General features: G+C 46.5%; 2 protein-coding genes across 2 annotated transcripts; one reads left to right on the forward strand and one right to left on the reverse strand.

Moving 5' to 3' along the window:
• The first annotated feature begins 37 nt into the window (after positions 1-37).
• On the forward strand, positions 38-10,407 carry LOC121833226 (succinyl-CoA:3-ketoacid coenzyme A transferase 2, mitochondrial-like). The gene is made up of 7 exons (XM_042286361.1): positions 38-618; positions 4,768-4,862; positions 5,970-6,091; positions 7,015-7,090; positions 7,864-8,040; positions 8,378-8,479; positions 10,308-10,407. The coding sequence occupies exons 1-7, from the start codon at positions 489-491 to the stop codon at positions 10,347-10,349; spliced, it is 744 nt and encodes a 247-aa protein (XP_042142295.1). The 5' UTR covers positions 38-488; the 3' UTR covers positions 10,350-10,407.
• Positions 10,408-16,614: 6,207 nt separating this feature from the next.
• LOC121833215 (V-type proton ATPase subunit e 1-like) lies at positions 16,615-19,975 on the reverse strand. Its single transcript, XM_042286344.1, has 3 exons — positions 19,647-19,975; positions 17,676-17,723; positions 16,615-16,735 (listed from the first exon to the last, which is right to left on the reverse strand). Exons 1-3 carry the CDS (start codon positions 19,742-19,744, stop codon positions 16,642-16,644), a joined length of 240 nt encoding a protein of 79 aa, XP_042142278.1. The 5' UTR covers positions 19,745-19,975; the 3' UTR covers positions 16,615-16,641.
• Positions 19,976-20,929: the final 954 nt, after the last annotated feature.

The following is a 20,929-nucleotide window of genomic DNA, read 5'->3' on the forward strand; positions in this document are numbered from 1 at the left end:
TTTGTGAAGCCGTGGCCTGCGACGTCCCATGATGCAACGCGCGCAGTGTTGCATTATGGGACCGTTACAGACGCATACACACCAATTCAGTTTTCCCGCTAAATTTAACGGGGAAATTGACTTTACGTGACCGTATGTCACTCCATGATAGAATGCTTGACGTGTCCAACTTATTTGCCCAGCAATTAGCCATGCATTTTTTTATCAATATTTCTCCAAAATGCGGCTTAATTGTGGCCAAGAAAAAAAAAAATTAAAAGGCACACTCCTACCTGCATTAACAAACACACCTGTCTCTTTTAAAATTGTTTATTCGAAAAAAGACAACAGTGTAACAAAATGTCGATGATTTATTCAAACGTTAATTTTGGCCTATTTCAAAAAGGAACATGCGAAAAAAAAAAATTGCTTCCATTCGTATATAAATATACTCTCTTCTAACAACCATACACTGTCTTCCAATAACTACATGCTGTCTTCAAATAACCATGTTGCAACTCCTTTCTTGTTTGTTACCCAAGATTTGCAAGACCCAGAACGCACAAAATGAAGCGATCGACGACTACAAAGCTCGCATCATCCGAAGGGCAGTCCTGGAATTTCAGGACGGGATGTACGGTATCCTTTCATTTTTAAACCATGGGAGTTTGAATCCCGCCATGCGGGAATTTTCGGAACGAATGCGCAACCGCCATATCATCGTTACAATTTAACAATTACACGCCAAACTAACATTACCTGATTTGTCTTCCCGCTCTAAAAATGCTCGTCTGTGTTTATACCGAAATCTTCATACCACACGAAATTCAATTGGAATGTTTTTCACTTTACACGAGCTTACTGGCACTAGTGGGACTCAAGGATACTCACACGGACTGCCACAGGCCAAGAGAGTCCTTTGGTGCGGTGTAATTTCATTTTGAGTGAAAAGCGAGCGTTTTCATTCAATGTCTCCTTCGCAAAACTTGATGACGTGGTTGGACAGTCGAAGTACCGCCCAGGGACGATATTTGAATGCTGCTGATAGATTGGACCCGAGCATTGCGTGGGCACTCGATTTGGGCTCGTGATAATCGATAGCTCGAGAAGCGTTCGGGTAGTGGCCCGTGTCCACCGTGCCCGTGTCCAATTGCTGCAATGACGATAATAGCCAAGCCATAACAATGTCTGGAACTCAGCGCGTGTCCTGTGCGTTTCCAGCCCCAGCGCGTTGCTATGATCAACATTGGCGGCATATAATCTGCTCCAGATCACGTGGACGCTTGTTCTGGCTGCGAGTTGAGGGAATGAACGCTGCTCGTTTTTCTTTAATTTTTCTGCGACTTCGATTGCGTGCGGTGAAAAACGAACGGGTGTTTCACAGGTCATTAACGTCAGGGATCCGTTATAAGCAACACAACAACAGAGGCGATGCAACAAAGGGGCGATGCAACAGAAATCGTTGCATCGCCCGTTTAAAGAAGCGATGCAACAATACAGCTTAGAATTATTCTTCGACATTTATAACCTATAAAACACACGTTACTTTTTTTTTTTTTTTAAGCAATGGCAGTTGCAGAAAAAGTTCGAGAAATAGGAACACCGTTTACCCGTACAACTCGCAGAAAAAAAGCGGCCACGTGATCTAAAGCCAATTATATGCCGCCAGTGTTTTTTTGTTTTTAATATATATATAGCCGCGCGGAACGGAGCCCCTGCCCGAATGCATGTCGAGGCATTGATTGCCACGAGTCAAAATCGAATGCCTACGCAGACTTCGTGTCCACTGTATGAGCAACATTTAAATATCGTCACGGCGGGGATCGCAAAGTTTGATGACGCACTCCTGGGGATCGCAGTGTTGGCGTTGTCTCCACCGCTCCGTCGTCAAATTTTGCGAAGGGGAGACTGAAAGTAAAGGTCTTCCACAGTAACCCTGAGACGTAGTAAAATAAAATAAAAATAAAAAAAAACGGACAGAACAGTCTCTAACACAAGTAAAGGTTCACTTTTAACCTTGGAATTCCACCGCGATCAAGACACTTCTTGGTAAGCGGCGCTGCGTTCGAGTATTCTCGGGTCCCACTAGTGTCAATAAGCTGATGGAAAGTGAGAAACGTTCCTACTCAATATCGTTGCACCGCCCCTTTAATGACCCGAACATCACATGAGTGCAAACCCTCCCGCGTCAATGGCTGTCATTAGTGATGCTGTTCTTCTTAAAGGGATACAGCAACGAAATTCTAGCGCCTATTTTATTGTTTAAAGTCAGCCACGCTCTGGCCTCACGCGGAGACGGCAATTTTTTGCTCGAAAAGACATTAAAACAGAATTCAAAAGGAATAAACCGAATGTCGATATGTCAGTCTGCACTATGCACATGGGGCCCGCGGACCGCCGCGAAGCCCTGCCTCCCGGCAATTAAAGTTGTCTTCTATCAGATTGAGAACAAACGCTCCAATTTTCGGGTAGTTTTTTCGTGTGTATGTCAATAAGAGAAGTCTACTTCACACTAGCCCTTAGCTATATCCATTTATTAAGTCACTATTATAATTAACCTAACACTTTTCCTTCCCCTCACCACGAACGGGGTCTTCCATCATCTCCGCCGATCTACAAGGGGTCCGCGAAACATCAGTGGTTGAGAAACACTGCACTAGAGTTCTTGTATAGGCTCTGTACGGGAGCCAGAGTTGCGCGTCTGTTTTCCACGTGCCGTACCGCCGCTATTCGCCGAGATTGATCATGTGAGGAGCAAATAATGCAGCTCCGTGCAGGAAAGCCACCGCGCCCCGGCATATGTCCCCCTGCTTTTGCCTTCTCCTCTTTCCTGTTGTCAATGCGCGGCGGCGAGCGCGGAGCCGCTATTCGCCGAATTCAGTCATGTAACGAGCAAAGAATCCAGAGCCGTGCAGGAAAGCCGGCACTACGGCCACCCGCCGAGGATGACCCGGATTTCCCATTCTCTTTACGGGGAGCGGGGAGGGGCAACCAAAAACGGCCAGGTCGCGTTGACGACGCCAAGTGGCAGATCATCACCACGCCAGCCCCCAAGCAGCTTTGCCCGTGCTGGACCAAGTGACGTCGCGTCTGTGACGTCAATTGGTCTGCTCCCGTGATGCACCGTGCACTTCTATGGCTGACCTTCGAGCGCTCGCTAAAATCGCTCCTTTGTAACGAAAAATGTTGCCATCCGTTCAAAATACAAGCTTGCGATTGTCACTACCAGAATGAGTTGATTATGTATAACCTATTTCTGAACGTGAGAGGTATATTTCAAGTTTCGATTCAGTACCCCTTAAACGTACTCTTAGATCTTTTTTTCTTGTGTTCACTCCCCTTCTGGAATGCACTTTGTACTCTGAGGGCAAAGCGTTCGCCAATACGGCCTCAGGAAGCCGCCATCTTGCTCTCTTGGGGTGTGCTTGGACGGGTCATAATCCGACTACGACGCCTCGCTAAGGTGTCGTAATTGGATTATGACGTGCCGCACAAGCACACCTCAAGCGAACAAGATGGCGGCGCCCTGAAGCCGTACCCGTAAACCTGTATACACGAACTCATCTCTGTTATGTCACGGCGCGGTGGTGGCGCGTCGGACGCACTTCCGGTCCGGGGCTGTGGGCGGAAGTGCCCATCAGAGGCGTGTATTCCTGCGTTGTTTTGAAAGGAACCAGACAAAAACCTGCCTTCTTGTCAAAATGCCGCGACTGGGGCTGTACCAAAAGGGTCGAGAAAGGTTTGAAGGTCAGTTTTCATGCGCTCGGTTCGTCCGAGAACGTGGATATGTGCCGTGAAAAGGGAAAACCAGACGCCGTCGGACCACGATTGCTTGTGCGGGAAGCATTTTGGGTTGAATTCACGGATACTTCTGGCCATCAGATTTATTTGTTTTGTTCCAAAATGAACGCCGGCAAACCGTCAAGTTGTACGGACCACCTGCGGAATACGTTCAGTGCGTCTTCAAGTTCAAACGGTCGCCTGATCGTTCGAACTGTCGTCTGCTCTTTCAAACGTTTCTGCTTGTCGTCTGCTCTTTTAGAGGACACCGGCCCGCAGACCAAACGTGGGCCCGGTACTTGCGATAAGAAGTAAGTGCAGGCCTCAAAAGACCTAAGTTTGAAGGTTGGTAAGCAGGCTCGACGTAAACAGTAGATACAAGGAGATGTTGATCATTGTTACCAGTGACCATCACCGACTTGTTATGCCTAATTCACTTCGTCCGATTCTGCTTGCGATTTTCAGTATCGACGTCGACCATCTCAGCTAAGGTTCACGCTTTTGCAGTCCGAGCGACGTCGCTACTGAAAATTGCGAGCGAAATCTCATCATGCGAATCAGGCTTTAGCGTTCATTCTGCGGCGTCCAGGCGGAATGAATCGCCGCATGTCAGATTATTCACGCGAAGTTTTGCGGTGTAACGAGCCTCGTTAATTTCGCTGACGCCGCTCAAGTAGTCAGACATCGTTAGGAGGTTGTAAAATCAAAAATTCCTACGCGAAAAAGAGCGAGGGGACTCACACCAAGGCCGACAACATCGCATTTCAATGGTTTGTTTATGGGCGACGGCGAGCTTCTTGCCCACACCCCCATCGCGCATGCGCGGCGCCGGTGGTGTCCGCTAGGGGCGCTCCGGGCGCTCCGGTTTGTTTGTAAACATGAGTTGGTGTATACTTCCTTTGCTGTCATCCTGGCTAATCCCACCCTCCCCCTAAATAGAAAAATGAAAAAAGAAACAGATACAAGACGCGCTCAAAAGGACAAGGTTTTCTTGACGAAAGTCCTCAGTCAACTTGGGCATCGGTATCCCCCTACTTGCCCTGAGCTACATGCCCAAGGGGATTCGGGTCGTGCTCCACAGCGAAAACGGAATTTTGGGTGTGGTAAGTCATTAGATGTTTTCGTAGATCGTTTCGATGACTCCGAAAACAATAACCGATAGCGATACGATGCATGAATGCGCAAGGGCGTCGGCGGAGTATCGGTTTCGTTATCGGAAGTACCGGGACGATCTACTCAAACTTGCTAATGATGAAGATTCGTACTTTGGTTTCTTCTTTTGATACCGTGTTCGACAGCTGACTAGGTCACGACTCGTGACTAATGAGCCGAAATTAGAAGGGTCGCGAACGCCACAGGGTGAACGGTCAACATCCGCTCGCACGCGACTAGCACAGGCATTTTTGACACACACGCGTGCGTGCGTCTGTGCGTCTGTGTGTTTGTGTGTCGTTGGCGACACTAAGCCAACAGAGGTGGAACAAGACCCTTCCCCATTTATTCATTTTCTTCCTCTCCTTTTCCTTAGTCAGGCCGCCGCTGAAGCGACCGGCGTTGTCGAGGAATGTCATTAAATGTCAAAAGTTGGAAATATGTCTTGTCCTCTCCCCGTCCTTTTTGGCGTTCATGTTGCTTTCTTTTATCCCAGTAACAAGAATATGTTTTGTATTGTACACGAGTAAAATAAAGCGAAAGTCCGCTCGACCAGAAGCAAATTCAATTAGTATGATGAGCAACTCCGAAATCAGAACACTCCGATTACTACGTGTACTATTACAAAAGAGGTCACTATAACGGGCCAGGTCTTCAGAAATTACCAAAACAAAACACGTTGCGAAAATCCTGTTTTGTTATAAGGTTTGATACGCAGACTATTTGGATCTGCGACTGACGTCAGACGCCCGATTTTTCATATTGTGCCCTTTAGTCACTGACAGAATGAGACGGAGGGACAACAAACGGAATTTCAGTAACACCTTCAGCGGAAGCTTCGATAACTCTTCGGCGTCTTGTGAACCTCGAGCGTGCACGCAAAGCCGAACTACGAAGGAAGGCAACGAGCGCATGCTGGAGGTCGGTTTGTCGGAAAAAACGCCATGCCCTTCTCACTCTGCCGGTGACTTAACCTCAGATATATATATTTTTTTTATTGTGCTTAACGTATGCTAAATTTATCTTCATCTAATGACTGACTGATGACGTTGATGCAGGGCCCTTACCCGACGGAAGATGAGGTGGACCCTGACATCATCAATCCTGGCAAAGAAACAGTCACCGCCCTGCCTGGAGCATCCTTCTTCAGCTCCGACGAATCGTTTACGCTGGTCAGAGGGTGAGGGTAAAACAGAGCAATGATCGAGACAAGAAGAAGTGCTAATCCACAGTTTTAGACGTTAGTGGCCTAAGAATGACACACCACTTTGTATACTGTCGACGCTACCTCCCTCCGCGGTAGCTCAGCTGGGCATGTCTGCTGAACTTGGAGTCCATGGTCGGTTTCAACTTTCTTCTTTCCATCTTCTTGGTTTTGACAGGAAGAAAGTTCTGATTTCAGGCGCGTGTCCTCGTGGACGGTTACTTTGACAAATCTGTTTGTGCCTTTCAAGAAGAAATGTCTGCCGGGGCTGGGCATTCAACGAAATTGGTGGGTAGTCGGAGGTGCGTTGCTCAGAGCTGAAAATACCCAGTACATTCCACGAGAAATGTCACGAATGACAAGACAATCGAGTGAAGTAGCAAGGAAACTTAAGGCTGATTCAAGCTAATTCGTGCTTGTACAATAGTTAAACGAACCGTTACGCTGCAACGTCCAGGTAGGGCTCCTGAGCCGTCGCAAATCTGCGGACCCCCCCCCCCCCCCCCCCAACAGTCGAGAAGGTTCCAGGCTCGAACCATTGTCACTCTGCGCGATTATTGCCGAACGTTCTATGGTGAGATATACGTGAAGAATGAGCCTGAAGCTCTACCCCCACACCCTCATTACCGCCAGCCATTGTTCCTCCACGACGCATAAATAGTCCGCTATCGATGCGCACGTCGCGCTGACGTCACATGACTCGTCAATCGTCATGGCTATGTGCCCTGGATGGTCCGCGGAGCGATTCAACGTCGTGGCCAGGTGCGTGGTGGTGTCTATTAGGGGCATGGTAAACCTATTTACAACCGCTATTTTTTAATTATGGACACAACGGCTAATCTTGATTCATATTACCCAGCATGAAAAGGGTTTCTTAATATTTCGTGACTGCGTTTTAGGGGCCATCTTGACCTCACAATGCTGGGCGGAATGGAAGTGTCGCAACACGGAGATCTGGCCAACTGGATGATTCCTGTAAGCCGACCTCTATTTCATCACCGTAGCAGTGGGAGTATATGGTGCATTGCAGTCTAAAGCGACACTTTAGTTGTCTGAAAGTAAAGAAGGAGCAAGTAACAATACCATACTCCTGACCGAAACCAAAGCTATGTTATTACCAGGATGCACTTAAGTGTTTTTAACTGTTAACTGGTCATTTGGCCGTCAAGTAAACCGTAACGAAATCTGAAAGTGCTTTCTAGTCATTAGGACGGCCTTCCTACACATCTTAGCTGTCCTCAAGATGATCAAAACATATGGTTGTGTTTATTTAAATAAACTACGTATACATCCACCCCTTTACGGATCAATAGTGTCCCTAGAATGTTTTGTGAAAGTGTTTTTAGGCTGAATGCAAACAATAAAGCATGAAAGGAAGCCGGGCGCAAAACCTAACTACGACGGTCTTCCTTGCCGTTGCGCCCCTAGCGGTTAAGTTGAGAACTAAAGCCATCGGAGAAACAACGTGAATTATTTGTGTGTGTTTCTGACGCCGTGCTCGGCTGACATAGCCGAACGCCGCGTCGGTGTTCGGCTGTGGCTCGTGATCAATCCGTGAAGCACAGATTTGATACGAGACCCATGACGAACGCGGCACGCGTGTCCCATCTGCTCTGTGATCAATCCCCGACGATGACCTAAAACATCCAGCATAGGCCTTGTGTTGGATAAACACCAATGTCTGTGAAAGAAGCTAGACAAAGCGTACCCTATATATAGTTCCTATAGTTCAATATCCTCGCCAATAGGGCAAGCTGTTGAACGGGATGGGCGGAGCCATGGACCTGGTGTCAAGCAAAGCGCTCGGGACCAAGGTCGTGGTCACCATGCGACACGTCACCAATGACGGCAGGCCCAAGATCCTGGAGAGGTGCACGCTCCCGTTGACGGGACTCCGCTGCGTCGACCTCATCATCACGGACATGGTATACAGGACACGTTGTCACGCTTCAAAATGATTCCCAGTATTGATTTTGCAAGAAGAGGGCTTTGGGACAAAGTGCGAATGTGGTTTGTTCTTGCTTGCTTTTGTCTCTTCATATTAGCGAAGAGATCTCGTCATCTGTACAAACCGCAATAAGCCAGACACCCTTATTTGATGCCTGAAGTCTCAGGTGGTTGAAGGTACGGCACTTATCAGAACCCGGCAACGCCAGATTTGAAAGGATTCGGATAGAAAATCATGGCGTATAGGAAGTGAAGGTGTAAGAGCTAGGATTCCAGCAGCGTTTGACTGGGATCTCTCGTTCCTTGTTTCCACAGTGCGTGTTCGAAGTATGCGAAGACCAAGGCCTCACACTTACAGAAATTGCGGAGGGTCTCGGGCTAGAGGACATCATCCGAAACACAGGGTGCGCCTTCAAGGTATAATGTGCATTGCGGCCATATATTCTCGACTTTATGATGCTGTGACGTAAGAGCAGTACTAACCCCGGCGAAACTCCAATAAATTCAAAGAAGCTCAGTTTTCTCGTTGACTTGTACACCTCTAAAAGATGCACAAGAATTTTAGAAGTTCGAAGTATTATACTGAGAAAAGGACGTTCTTACTATACAATGATTTTCGTAAACGACATGCAGCTCGTGGATACCGGTATTGGTTTGCTTATAGATAGTTGGCGTAACTTACTAAATGTGCCTATTTCTCCCAGCGGCAACCAAAGCTATAATGCACCAATATAGTGACACAATAAATATACACCGCGGTTGACTTTTTTTTTATGGTAAACAATTTTTTTAATCAAGAGTGCAACATCCGCGTTCTATTACCGCTAGTTAGGCGCCTGCCCCACGAGTGGGAACTTTGGTGCACCCCCGGGGTTTCCCACGTGCTTCAAGTCGTTCTAAAATTGACCGATTTAGTGGTTTTCGATTATGCGCAGCAAGTTTCTAATTGGAACCATGTGGTTATTTTCAATATTTAAAAAAAAACTAACGAATTCTAGTTAATTAGTGAACAGACAGTGGCAGTTATACGCTGCTATAATGTCCGCTGAACTCGACAAAACACCTAGTGAAGACGGCATTCAACTAGCAGTATATGCACTCTTTCTTAAAAATTCCGTGTCCATTAAAAAATATCACCCGGTATATATTGCTCTTCTATTCCATCGGTCTCCTCGTTTTAAATGATTTCTCTGCATCTTTGAAGCCATATTAACAAGGGCTCTTTGGAAGGGTTTCAGTCGTTACGATTCCGGGCCTTCTATAGCCCCTGAAGTCTCTAGAAAATGACGGAGTCGAATTAATAGCACTCTAACGCACCTGTACCTAAATGCATGTATATTATCGTCTCTCCGGGGAAGAAATCTCCGAAACAAAGGGTTGATATGAAAATAACAAAAAGCACAGGGAAAATGAAATTGTGCTCTGCAAGTTTATGTACACCGGCTACACTTAACCGTCGCAGCTCAAATACCCATAAAATAGGGCATTAAACAAAAGAAAATCTGTTAAAGGAGCTGTGCAACGATTTTAACGTTGAAAGAATTGACATCTTCTACTTTTGACATTGTTCATCTTGTCACTAAGGACAGAAAACACACCTCCTTCCTTTAAAATGTTGCGATTCCGCCGCGTAATCGCGAGGCAAAAATTAGACGATAGTCCCCGACCTGCAGTCGCGAGCGGCGGCCATGAGAAACACGCGGCATGACGTCAATGGGAGTCTTGTAGACAGATAGAAAGTTGTGCGAATACCTGCTCGGAAAAAGGTAACTTTTCTTTAAATCTTGTCGTTCCAACATAAATATAAATGCGTCGAAAACCTGGTATCATCGACAAAACTTTTATTATATGGAGTTCTAGGGGCGCCGCGCCCGCCATATTGTTCGCGCCGGGCGCCGCGCCCGCCAGCACGTAGTCACGTGGTCGCGAGCGGATGAGTTCTCGCTGCTCACTGACGGCTCTAGAGAGCTTCACCGGAAACCCGCGCGTTGCCCATTGACGTCACAGCGCACGTGACTCGGAAGATGGTGAAGGAGTTGAGAGGTGCCGAGAACCTCAATCTTTGTCCATTTATAAAATAAAAACTAGGACATGCAGGCAAAAGCGGCTTTTTGTTCTTTACTTCAGAAAGGTCGAGACACCAACTCCCAAATTATTTAGGCCAAGCACTGAAATTGTTGCACAGGTCTTTTAAGCGTTTAGTCCAAACAGTCAGCCTGTTTACGATGAATTACTGCCACCGCAGGTATCACCCGGACTCAGGCCGATGCAGCAGGCGGACACGTGACGGAAACACGCCTACAATCCGAAAATAAAGTTGTTTTCGTTTTATAGATGTTGTTAAACACTGCTTCATAACTTGCCGGACTAAACCTGGTCGACTTACTAAACTAAACAAGCAGACGGTCGAGCCTTTTCCGAGAAGCGTTCTGCGCACGCGCGAGCGCCCGATGCCAAGCGGTGGAAGTCGGCATGAAAAATCGAGGAAATTCGGAAGAAGGAAGTGGATCAGCGAGTAGAACACAGCATATATATATATATATATATAATTGTGTTACACAAAAAGAAAGTGGACGGAAAGAAAAACAAGACGTTTGGGTGGACGCCACGGATGCCCCTCTTTAATGTCGCGTTGGGCACGCGCCGCAGCTCAGAGAGCGAAGAAACTGGTAGCGCAGCTCCCATTATCGATTGGTAGCGCGCAGGTAGGGCCTTCCTCGATTTTTATTTCGTGCAGCCACCGCCTGGTGCCGATCGGTATGGGAAAAAGGTCCATTAAAATGCACACGAAGAAAAACAGATGCAGTTTGTTCGGAACCAAGATTTTCACTGTCATTTTTAGCGTAAACATTCTTTTAATGTGTGTAGACAGACACGAAGCATGAGGGTCGCAGTGTTGGTGGATATTCAAGGAATCTTCTGGGCGGCCTCCAAGAGATTCGAGCTGGATCTCTTGGAACTCTGTAGTTCTCAATCTTCGGCATTCGGCATTCCCGAATCTTAGGATTCGGGAATGCCGAATTTTTCTGAAGATTCGGAAAAAATACATTGTTGCCGGACCTAAAGGTTGGTATATTGTTTTTGCCTGCGAAGGAAGTTTTTTAGGTTGTTTTTTTTTAATAGATATTGACACAGTTATTACTAAAATAAGCTGATATTCTACAAGATGATTGTATCGGTGTCATTTCTGAGTGTTTAATGGTAATTTAAAAGTGACTTTTTGCAGAAGTGGCGTGATAATGGGGTTTGGTAGTAGGGGCAGTAGGGGCAGTAGGGGGCGCAGTCAGCGCAGTCACGATACGCGAGCTTCGGTTTTGAGGCCTCGTCCCCTCGTCAGTGCACGCCTGCAAGTGCGCATTGTTGAAATAGAGGCGGTAGCACTGTGTTCTTACTTTCTCAGATTTCTCTGCGAGTCACCGCTTCGTGAGCGAAAGAATGCAACAGCTGCTGAGCCTCCACCAGAAGAGATAACAATATTATTGTAAATATGCATGTTTTTCGATTTGAGTCACTTCAGCTTTGCATGAAAGTGTGCGTCCCATATTCGCAACGCCTCGTTTTTCACTTTTAAGATGCCGGTTCCTGACGTTTGGACACACCGGACATTTAGGAAGACGGAAAGAGTTAGGAATATCGGACGTGCAGCGTCGAGCACGATAGTTGTGTTTAGTTTTATACGGATCGATGAAAACCGCGAAATAACGCTAATTAAAAAGTAATATTTTGTTTTGGAGCGAACTACTTGTGAGCCGAAAGCAGGATTGCTATTATGGCGAGGAGTGCTTTATAGTACTTGTCAGTCAATGTTGCAACTACCTCGTTACATCACTGGGAATATCAAATGAAAATCACGTTATCCCCAATGTACCGCATCATTTGTCAGTTGCGCAGTGGACTGGGTCATTTTTGCGTAAATTTTTGGTCGATCTTCCGCTCTTGAGGCAGAAAATATTGAAGAGAACCAGATTCACAAAGGCTAACAAACACTTACCATGTCGTCCACTCCGCACCTCGTCGTAACCGCTGGTAGCACTAGACTGTAGTACGATGGTAACCGCTCGACCACACGGCGTCCATCTGCAATCCATGGCATCGTCCAGTTCTAACGCGTGCGCAGACGTTTGCCGAATTTTCGCCCTCTCTTTGCCGAACTTTGCCGAATCTGAAGTTCGGCAGGTTCGGTTCATCACTACTGTTTACGTGACGTCACGGACCGCGAAGAAGCCACTCGCGCTCCGAGAAATTCTCGGTGCACGAAGAGCGCGCTTGAGTGTCTCTGGTGGCACTACTGTCCGTTTAATAGAGAGTTTTAGGGAACCGTTTTTGCACATCCGATACGGTACGATGGGCCCTCCGGTACGAACTGCGCATGCGCCTGTCTTCTGCGATATTACCGTAATGCGCTGTTGGAACCGTAAGGCACGACCGGCACGACCAATGGCCGACATGGACAGTCTCGCTTCGTTAGCAAAACGGCTATTTCGCTGGCGGAGAGGGCGTGCCGTGGCTCCAAACACGAATAAAATAACTCGTGGCAGTACCTGGCAGGAGCGCCATGTGTGACAGCAAGTCCATAAAGTTTGAGTCAGCAAAAAAGAAAAAGAATAAAGAACAAAACGCAATAGGACTTTTTTAATAGAAATAAATTGGTGTTTAGCGCAGCCCAAAATTGTCTGCTCGGTAGCTCAGTGGATTGAAGCGCCGATTTCTTCAGCTCAGAGAGGACCGGTAGTGGAGAGTTCGAATCCCGCTGGCCCAGGAAAACATTTTTTTTTTACTTTTTTTTATTTTTTTTTTTTATTTTAAAAATTTTTTTTTTTTACATATTATAAGTTTTTTTTTTTTTTTTACGCAAACATTGGATGTGCATTTTGAGCACTTATCACCCGTTTTTCACAGCTGCTGTTATGACAGGATTATCTGTAGTGGCAACAGAGTGTGCAACAGCCTTCTCCATCAAGGCTCTGGATACTTTTTAGTTTAAAAATGTTGCATGAATTAAAAATTTCTGTACAAATGCTAATCACATATATCCTATAAAACGATCCTTTGAATATTCGGTGATAGTTTTAATAAGTGCACAGCAGTAAAGTTACAGGTTTTCCTTTGCATTTTCTTCGTGGTCGTACCGTACACGGCGCAACGATCGGTACGCGGGCGTACGACCGTGATCGTCTGCCACCTGTACCGTAAGAGAGCAACATGAGCGCCGCATCTACCTCCGTCCTTCCGCCTCCTCCTCGCAAGCGATTTACAGTAGTAGACAGCATCTTTCTACTTCAGGAGCTGCTAGGCGCTACTCCTTTTTCGCTCCAGCACTTTGGAATGAAGCAGCGTTGAAAAAGAACTTCTCGTTGCGAGGAGCGAAGGAACGGATTGACCTCCTCGTAAATAAAAATAGAGATTTAAGACGTACTGAAAGATACGTCATTTCAAAAATATACACACTGTATGGAAAGTAACGAATTCCCAGAGTCCCTTATGAATATAGAATCTACTAGGGTACTAAAAAGGAAACAAAGGAATTGGTGTCAAGCATCTGAGCTGTAGATATCGTAGCCCAACCGTTGGAGATATTTCGTACTTTTATTTCATGGTTGCGTGAGTAGACTTGGCTATAAACACCTATATTTCATGCTCTAAAGTGTTCCTTTTTGTATTTATTTGTGCTGCTAATTTTGTGTTCCTTTCATTTTTTTTTTGTGCTGCGGAGTGTTTTCTTTTTTTTGTAACAACATGTATTGTAGTTGGTCGCCTGTCCCCACATACAAACAGAATGCTGCTTTTGTGGGCCAGCTCTTTATTTTGTATGACTTGATCTTAAAATAAAAATTGAATTAAATTGAAAAGTGAATTGAAAATTGAATTGAATTAGCTTTGTACAAGAAAAATGACCGCATCAACTTGAGAAAGTGAGTATATTTTGGTTATTTTTGTATTTTCTTCGAGATTTAATATTTCTAGTTTTATTTGTCCATAGCTTTTTTAATACTCGATCTTGCATTGGGCCTCAAGGGAAAAAGACAGGATCGCTAGCAGACGACTTCGAATGTTGATGATAAGCGCGCGCGAGCGTGTTCTTGTGCCAAATCGAGTTTGCTTTCGGCAACGTTTCAGCATATCAGGACGTGGTTCGTGTAAACATCATATTTGTTGATGTAAAACACCGAAGTTTGCCCGCTGAGAACGCATGATTTATTAGAAAACAAGTTACCATGTACGGTCGAGGCATTATTTTATTCCCCAAGTATATAAATCTGGTAAACTGAAAGAAAAAAAACCCAAAATACGCTGGCGCATCATTCGTGGTATCCGCACATCATTCCTGGTATCACAACTTTTTTGTTTACTCAAAAGCTACGCCAAGTGGAACGTCCTGTGCCTTGCCGCCAACAAGCGCCTTCTCTTAGTGTATCGGTGCTCGGTGGCACCCGAAAGAAATGCGACTGTCACGGCAAACCAAAAAGAATGTTTATTCCCTCGTGCCCCTGCACAAGTCACGGGCCCCACGGCACGCGCGTGCGTGCCTCGCTTATAGAAAGCGGGAAGTTCAAAAGAGACTCACGCCACACTTAGTGCGCAGACAGTCGTACAAAATCACTTTTTCTAAATTGCTTTCGCTGAATAGAGCCAACTCCAAGTCATGGTCAAAAAGATCGAGCGCCATTGTTGTCGGAAAGCTCGTCTGCTTCTTTAGCAGACGAACATTTTAGAACGTCGCTGTGCTAGGGGCGACACGCCATGGTGTGCCAGGTTTTGTATTACGGAAGCGCATTCATTCCAGTAAAAAAACGAGACGAATTATAAGTAGGTATACTATATTTTTGGTTCTCTATATATTTAGGGTGCGATCTTTATTTACTTCAGTTTCTGCGATTTGTACAAACACACGCAAATTTGTCTTTTCTCGATGAGGCGGATGCAGGTTTCCGTTGCCAGGGGGCGCGACCTGTACCGATCGTCTGCTATCGTCTGCAAATACGGTTCCCCCAAAGCCGTTTCAGGGCACGCGATCGGTCCACACGCCCGATCCAAGGTATCGATCGTTTTTGTTTATCGATCGTATTTTATTCCGGTTCCCTAAAACTCTCTAATGAAAAAAGTGCATGCCAAACTCTCGCGCTCCGGAGCACGCGCGTAGACCGCGATTGCCACTCCGCTAAGCCCTCAGCAACGAGGAACCCGCTACTGCGCCTGCGCGCCGATGACCTTGGCTGTAGAGTTCCAAGTTTCGTAGCGGGTTGCGGAGAGCGTTGCGGGACAGGGGGGTAAAGGTGGGTGAGGAGGAGTGGCAAATCCCGTGCGCCGACACCCGGGGTCCCGAGTGAACGATCGCAAAAGAGAGCGACAGAACACGAGAGAAAGAAAGCAACGTTGCCATGGTAAACGCGAAGAATGAAAACTCTCAGCAATATAAACAGTGATAATTTAACGTTGTAAACTAAATTCTGAGCTATTCTAACGCTTATAAAAAGCAATAAAGTCATTACGCTGTATTAACTTCCCCTCTGTCGAAATCTCGGAAATCTGATGGTTGCGCAGTTTCGTATTCCTCAACCGCGCCCACCCACGCCGCACTGGCGAAATTAGTTTAGCGTTAACGCGAGGCCGTACATCTGCGCGCTATGCAAAAAGAAAGCTTGGAAAGGAACGCGAATATATTTCCACCGGTAAGTTCGTGGATTGTCGAAGTTCACGAGACTGCTCTGATGATGTAACCGTGTTTGGGACCCCGAGGGTCTGCTTGCATGATCCGCCGCTTGCGGCAGCCAGAATGTATGGGAAAATGGGTGACCTTTTCCTCTACAGTTAGTATGTATGATCTCTATGTTGCGGGACGACGAAAACAATCTACGATAACTCCCTAATATCACTACGGCTGCACTTGTCAATCTTCTCTCACTCCCAATATATATATATATATATATAGGCAGCGCCACCCCATGGCGCTGCGTGTTCGCGAGGCAGCGTCTGTTGCTCCACCGCTCCACGCCCAAGGTCAGCGGGCCGAGGATAGCGCGCGCGCTCGACCGTCGTCGCAAGTACGCCGCAGACGAAGGGAGCGGAAGCACGGCATGCATGCTTTCGCATTCCCAACTCATAAGAAGTAATTAGGAGTACCTCGAGCCTTTTTCGTCTTCGGCGTACTTGCGTCGACGGTGAAGCGCGCGCGCTCTCTTGGCGTGCTGACCTTGGGCGTGGAGCGGTAGAGCAGGCGGAGCCGCTGCCTCGCGGACACGCAGCGCCATGGGGTGGCGGTCGTTGAAACTAACGCGCAGCGGCCAATGGGAGCCTCGTTTCTTGAAGCTAAGACGCACGCCAGCCAATGGGATCGAAGCCGAAATCCATCAGGTTTACTTCGCTTCTTTGGGATCCGGGAGACTAGGTGCCGTTTGGCTAGGGTTTTCGCGTGGTTTCAAAACTGGGAGCCGGCTTCACTTGGAGAAAGGAGTTTAGGTGCCGTTTGGCGCGGCTTCGAAGCTGATGACATCGGCTCGCTCCATGGGACCAGTTAATGCTTTCGCATTAAAACAAGAATGGAGCCTTTAAGATGAGCAGAGCGAGGTTTAATAGGGAGTTCATTTCCACTCCTCGTTCATCACATGCACCGCTGTTGGGTCCAACTGGGGTCCGATGATTGGATGGTACTGCATCATGTATGGTCCCAGCCAACTGCAAAACGAAAATAGGACTATCGTTGGGGCCCTCCAAACTAGGTTGCCATAAAATAACGATCTGCATTACTAGAAACAATAGCGTTATAATAAAAAAATATTTTTCTATCACTTTGAACATTGATACCGCCTATGCGAAATATACATCAATCTATACCGCCAATCTTTAGGGAAGATAAACGCCCATAATCGTAAAAAGGTTCCAATAGACAAGCTTTACAGCGCAGATGTCCGCGTGCTTCAAAATGAACGCGTGAACAAGTTTTCTTCGTTCCATGCGCGCGTACGCTTCCACCTACCCACCATATTTTATATCTTCATGTTCTCAAGTCAGAATGATATGTGCCATGAAATTTAAATCTGAATAATAGTGTACGTAAAGCAGCGCCTGTAATAAACTCGGGTACGCAGTTAGAGACGAAGGTGTTCTCCCAGTAGAGGAGTGTAATTGCATTGATCTTGGTCGAAGCCTGAACAAACAACTAAAACGTGACGAATGGTTGCAACCCTGGTTTTCTCCATAGGGAAAATCTTTGCGAGTAAGGTTTGACTGTCCCATGTGGAGTCGACGTAATCAAACTTGACGGAGTAAATCCTTAGTCAAAGCACTCTCCCACAAACAAAGAAAAAGATCGTTTTTTTTTTCATTTTGCTTGTCATTTAAACATTATGACGCCCATACGATAGGATTTCAATCCTGGTGGGGTAAAAGATATGCTGAGTACATACCTCTTTGGGGGACGAATCGTGTTAGCTTTATCACCCCCCGTGTGACTTTGCATTCAGTAAAATACGAGATAATGTTCATCCCGTTATGCGCGGCTAATCTTGCCGCACACAAATTGTACCAGCCAGCTCATTATCTGTGTCTTTGAGACAACAAATCGGTGACGCCAAACTCTCGAAGTACATAAAGGTTTTAGTGGTAATAAACTCACAAGACGTAGCAGCACACCGATGTCAGCACCATCATGGTTTGAACAATCCTATAAAAAGTAAAAAAGAGGTGTTATAAAGATGATCGGCATTTCTACCATTCTCTAATAGTGAAGGACTACTAGAAACTAAACTAAATTAATCGCACAGGAGTTCGGGGGAAAATAGTCATTGAAACTGCTAGTGCGAATGCAAAATCGTCAAAACTGGAGGTGTTCGCCATGTGTCCATTGAAATAAAACAACACTAATAATCATAACACTAATAACCGCTAATAACAAAACAACACTAATAATCATGTTTGTTTGTTTTTTCCCGCGCAAGTTTGCGGGATTTTTAGCTAGATATATATACAAATACTTTATACTTTAATCGCCGGGAAATGTCACGACAAACTTGGTAAGTTCCGACTTATTTTGACTGCGTGAATAGGGTGATAAGAACATTAGATTTTATTTTGGATGTACCGCATTTTTTCCGCAAGCTGGAACGTGCCAACAAACGAAACAGAAATGTACAGCCCCTTGCAATATGAAAGACCCACTGGAAGCGTGGCAGAGACGACATCGGGGTTAGGGTGAGCGCGCGCGCTCCGGGCAATTCCATTTTGCCCCAAGGGGAGCTCTCACTCGGGGTCCAACCATGCGCTTGACAGTTTTTGGTTTCAGTTTCGCGGAAAAGCGCTTTTCACCGGCGTCAGGCCAAGAGGTATGGTCACGAAGGCTTGAAATCAGCATAGGCATCAATGCTTTTTCTTGGTTGTTTCAGTTGTAAACTGTCAGAACAGGCACTGTCAAATACACAAATATTGCAGTTATACCCGAGTACAGTATTTAAAAGACAAAAAACGTTAAACAGCGAATTCGTGAGAAAAATGACACGAATATCGCGCTTTAAAGAGCAGGCAGCAATTGGGACGTTAGTAGGACATAGCAGTGGCATGACGCAAACGAACTGCCATTCGCAGCGGAACCGAAACCAGGAACTTAAGCAGAGTCCCCCCTCCCTCGCTTCGAGCGAGTCCTCCACTTGGAGCAGGATGGAATCGCCCGGAGCGTGCGCAGCGCCCCCACCAACCACCGTCTCGGCCATCTCGGTCACACGCTCCCAGTGGGTCTTTCATATTGCAGGGGACTGTACCCTTCCACCTTTCCCTTCGCAACCACAAAACTTTTTTGTAGTTGTTAATTTAATTGCCTTTCTGTGTGGCCAAGAACAGCAGAATCATTTATTGAATCGCCATCTTTAACAGACCCGTTTCCAGAAATACAATAACATCAAAGAGCAAGAAAACAAAATTGCTTTAAGTATGATAAATCACTTGTTACAGAAAGAAAAACAGAAAGGACGGACAAGGACGGACATCTTTCGATGTCCGTCCTTGTCCGTCCTTTCTGTTTTTCTTTCTGTAACAAGTCATCAAAACCAACGCGCTCACGTTTAACTATATGATAAATCAATATGCTAATTCCATAGCGCTCCCCAACAACGCGTGAATTAGCTCTTAATCATCTGCACAACATCGCAAACGTAATACGTATGCATCAGAAAAAAAAAGCCTCGTAAATTTCCAACCGCTAAAGTTCTCAGGGTCGCGGTTACCGAACGGCATACACACGTCAGGAAATTCTGATACATTTCCCAGGCGTCGGGGCTGCCAACATCCCAAAGGCATTCTGCTTGACAAGTTTGCACAACTCCAGATTGCTCGTAAAAGCGTACAAAGGAAAAAAAAAAAAAAGGAATAAAAGATCACAGTGAGGAACTCGAATTTTGTAGCATCGCTTTTTTTTTCCCCACTGCAACAGCGTTTTTGTTGTGTGTAGGTGTACGATTTGGCTGGTAGAAAGAATAAAACCGCTAACCACGGTGACGCGAAACCCCGCGAGAACGACGCACGCCCTCCTCAAAACCCACACGATCTTCGAAGAAAGAAGCTGGGTGACTCTGAGTGCAACACCTCGAGCACTCACCCTCGGTTCTCTCCTTTGGGCACGAACCACGGCAAGATGGCTCCGGCGACAAACCAAACCAAGGTGTTCACGATCACGGGCACTGCAGTCGGCCCCATGGCGATGCGTAACAGACCTCAAGCCGACGCAGAGATTGACTGCTACGGCTCCGAGCACATGATCGAAGGCTCCATTATCGCGCTACGACAACTCGCTTATCTCACTTCGCACACGAAATCGCTCGAGTGAGCTTTGTAACGCCACTACTACGATACGTACCGCGTAGGCGAGCACCGCGGGCACTCGTCGACTAGGCAAGAGTGCCGCCCCCTAGCCCTGTCGCTCGTTCCAAGGGGCGGGGGCGGGGGTTAAGAATAATACGAACAAAACAAAGATCAGCTTTGCCTCCTGCGTTCGACGTCGGATGTCACGTGTCATGACGTCAGGTTCTACGAGCACGCAAGCGGGTTGCTATACACCGACGCACACTTGAGTGATGCGATCGCTCCGAGACATTTTGGAGCAGCGAAAAGAGACTTTTGTTAGAGCACGAACTTCAGGCTATTCTTCCGAATCTAGAGATAGTTTAGTTTCAATTGAAACGTTATTGACTAAACCGTCGAACAGTCAAAGGGCAGTCTAGTGGGGTAACTTAAACGAGCGATTCCACATCAAAATTAAATGTGTAGCGCAGTCCAGCTGAATCTATTCAAGGTTATCCGTAAATCCCCTCTATACTTCATCCCACCAATCTACTTCAGTGCTAGCAAAGCCGCGAGCGGGAGGGCGGGACTCCGCGGGAAGTTCGCTCGCTCGCTCCCGTCCTTTAACCAACACGCACGGGTACTCAAGTCTCGAATTCAAAGACAAATCAAGGCCCATGAGGCACGCAATTTGTCAAGATATCGCAGTCTATCCAATATACAAGCGGCCGTTTTGTAAATTCAACCGCAAAATAATAATATACTTTTTTATTAGATACTTGACGCGAGCGCGTGCATTTTCCCACACCGGAAGAGTGCTGTTCCCCTTAGCACGCGTCTGGCACTGCGGCGAAGCGAGCTATGCAGAGCTACGACGTCTGCTCCGCGGGTGTCGCTTCTCCGCAATGCACCCGGGCCCGGCAAGAAGCTAACCCGCCTGAACAGACCGCGAACCATGGGGAACATTGCGAAACCTTCAAGCGCAGCAACCACAACACCTTACGTAAATGTTACGTCGTTTATTAAAAAAATATATATATATTGTTTGGGAAGCTCGGAGCTTGTTTCTTCGCATTCTACTGGTACTCCTAGTTCAACATC

Source organism: Ixodes scapularis, unplaced genomic scaffold, assembly GCF_016920785.2.
Source record: "Ixodes scapularis isolate PalLabHiFi unplaced genomic scaffold, ASM1692078v2 PGA_scaffold7__128_contigs__length_106722199, whole genome shotgun sequence".
Taxonomy (NCBI): Eukaryota; Metazoa; Arthropoda; class Arachnida; order Ixodida; family Ixodidae; genus Ixodes; species Ixodes scapularis.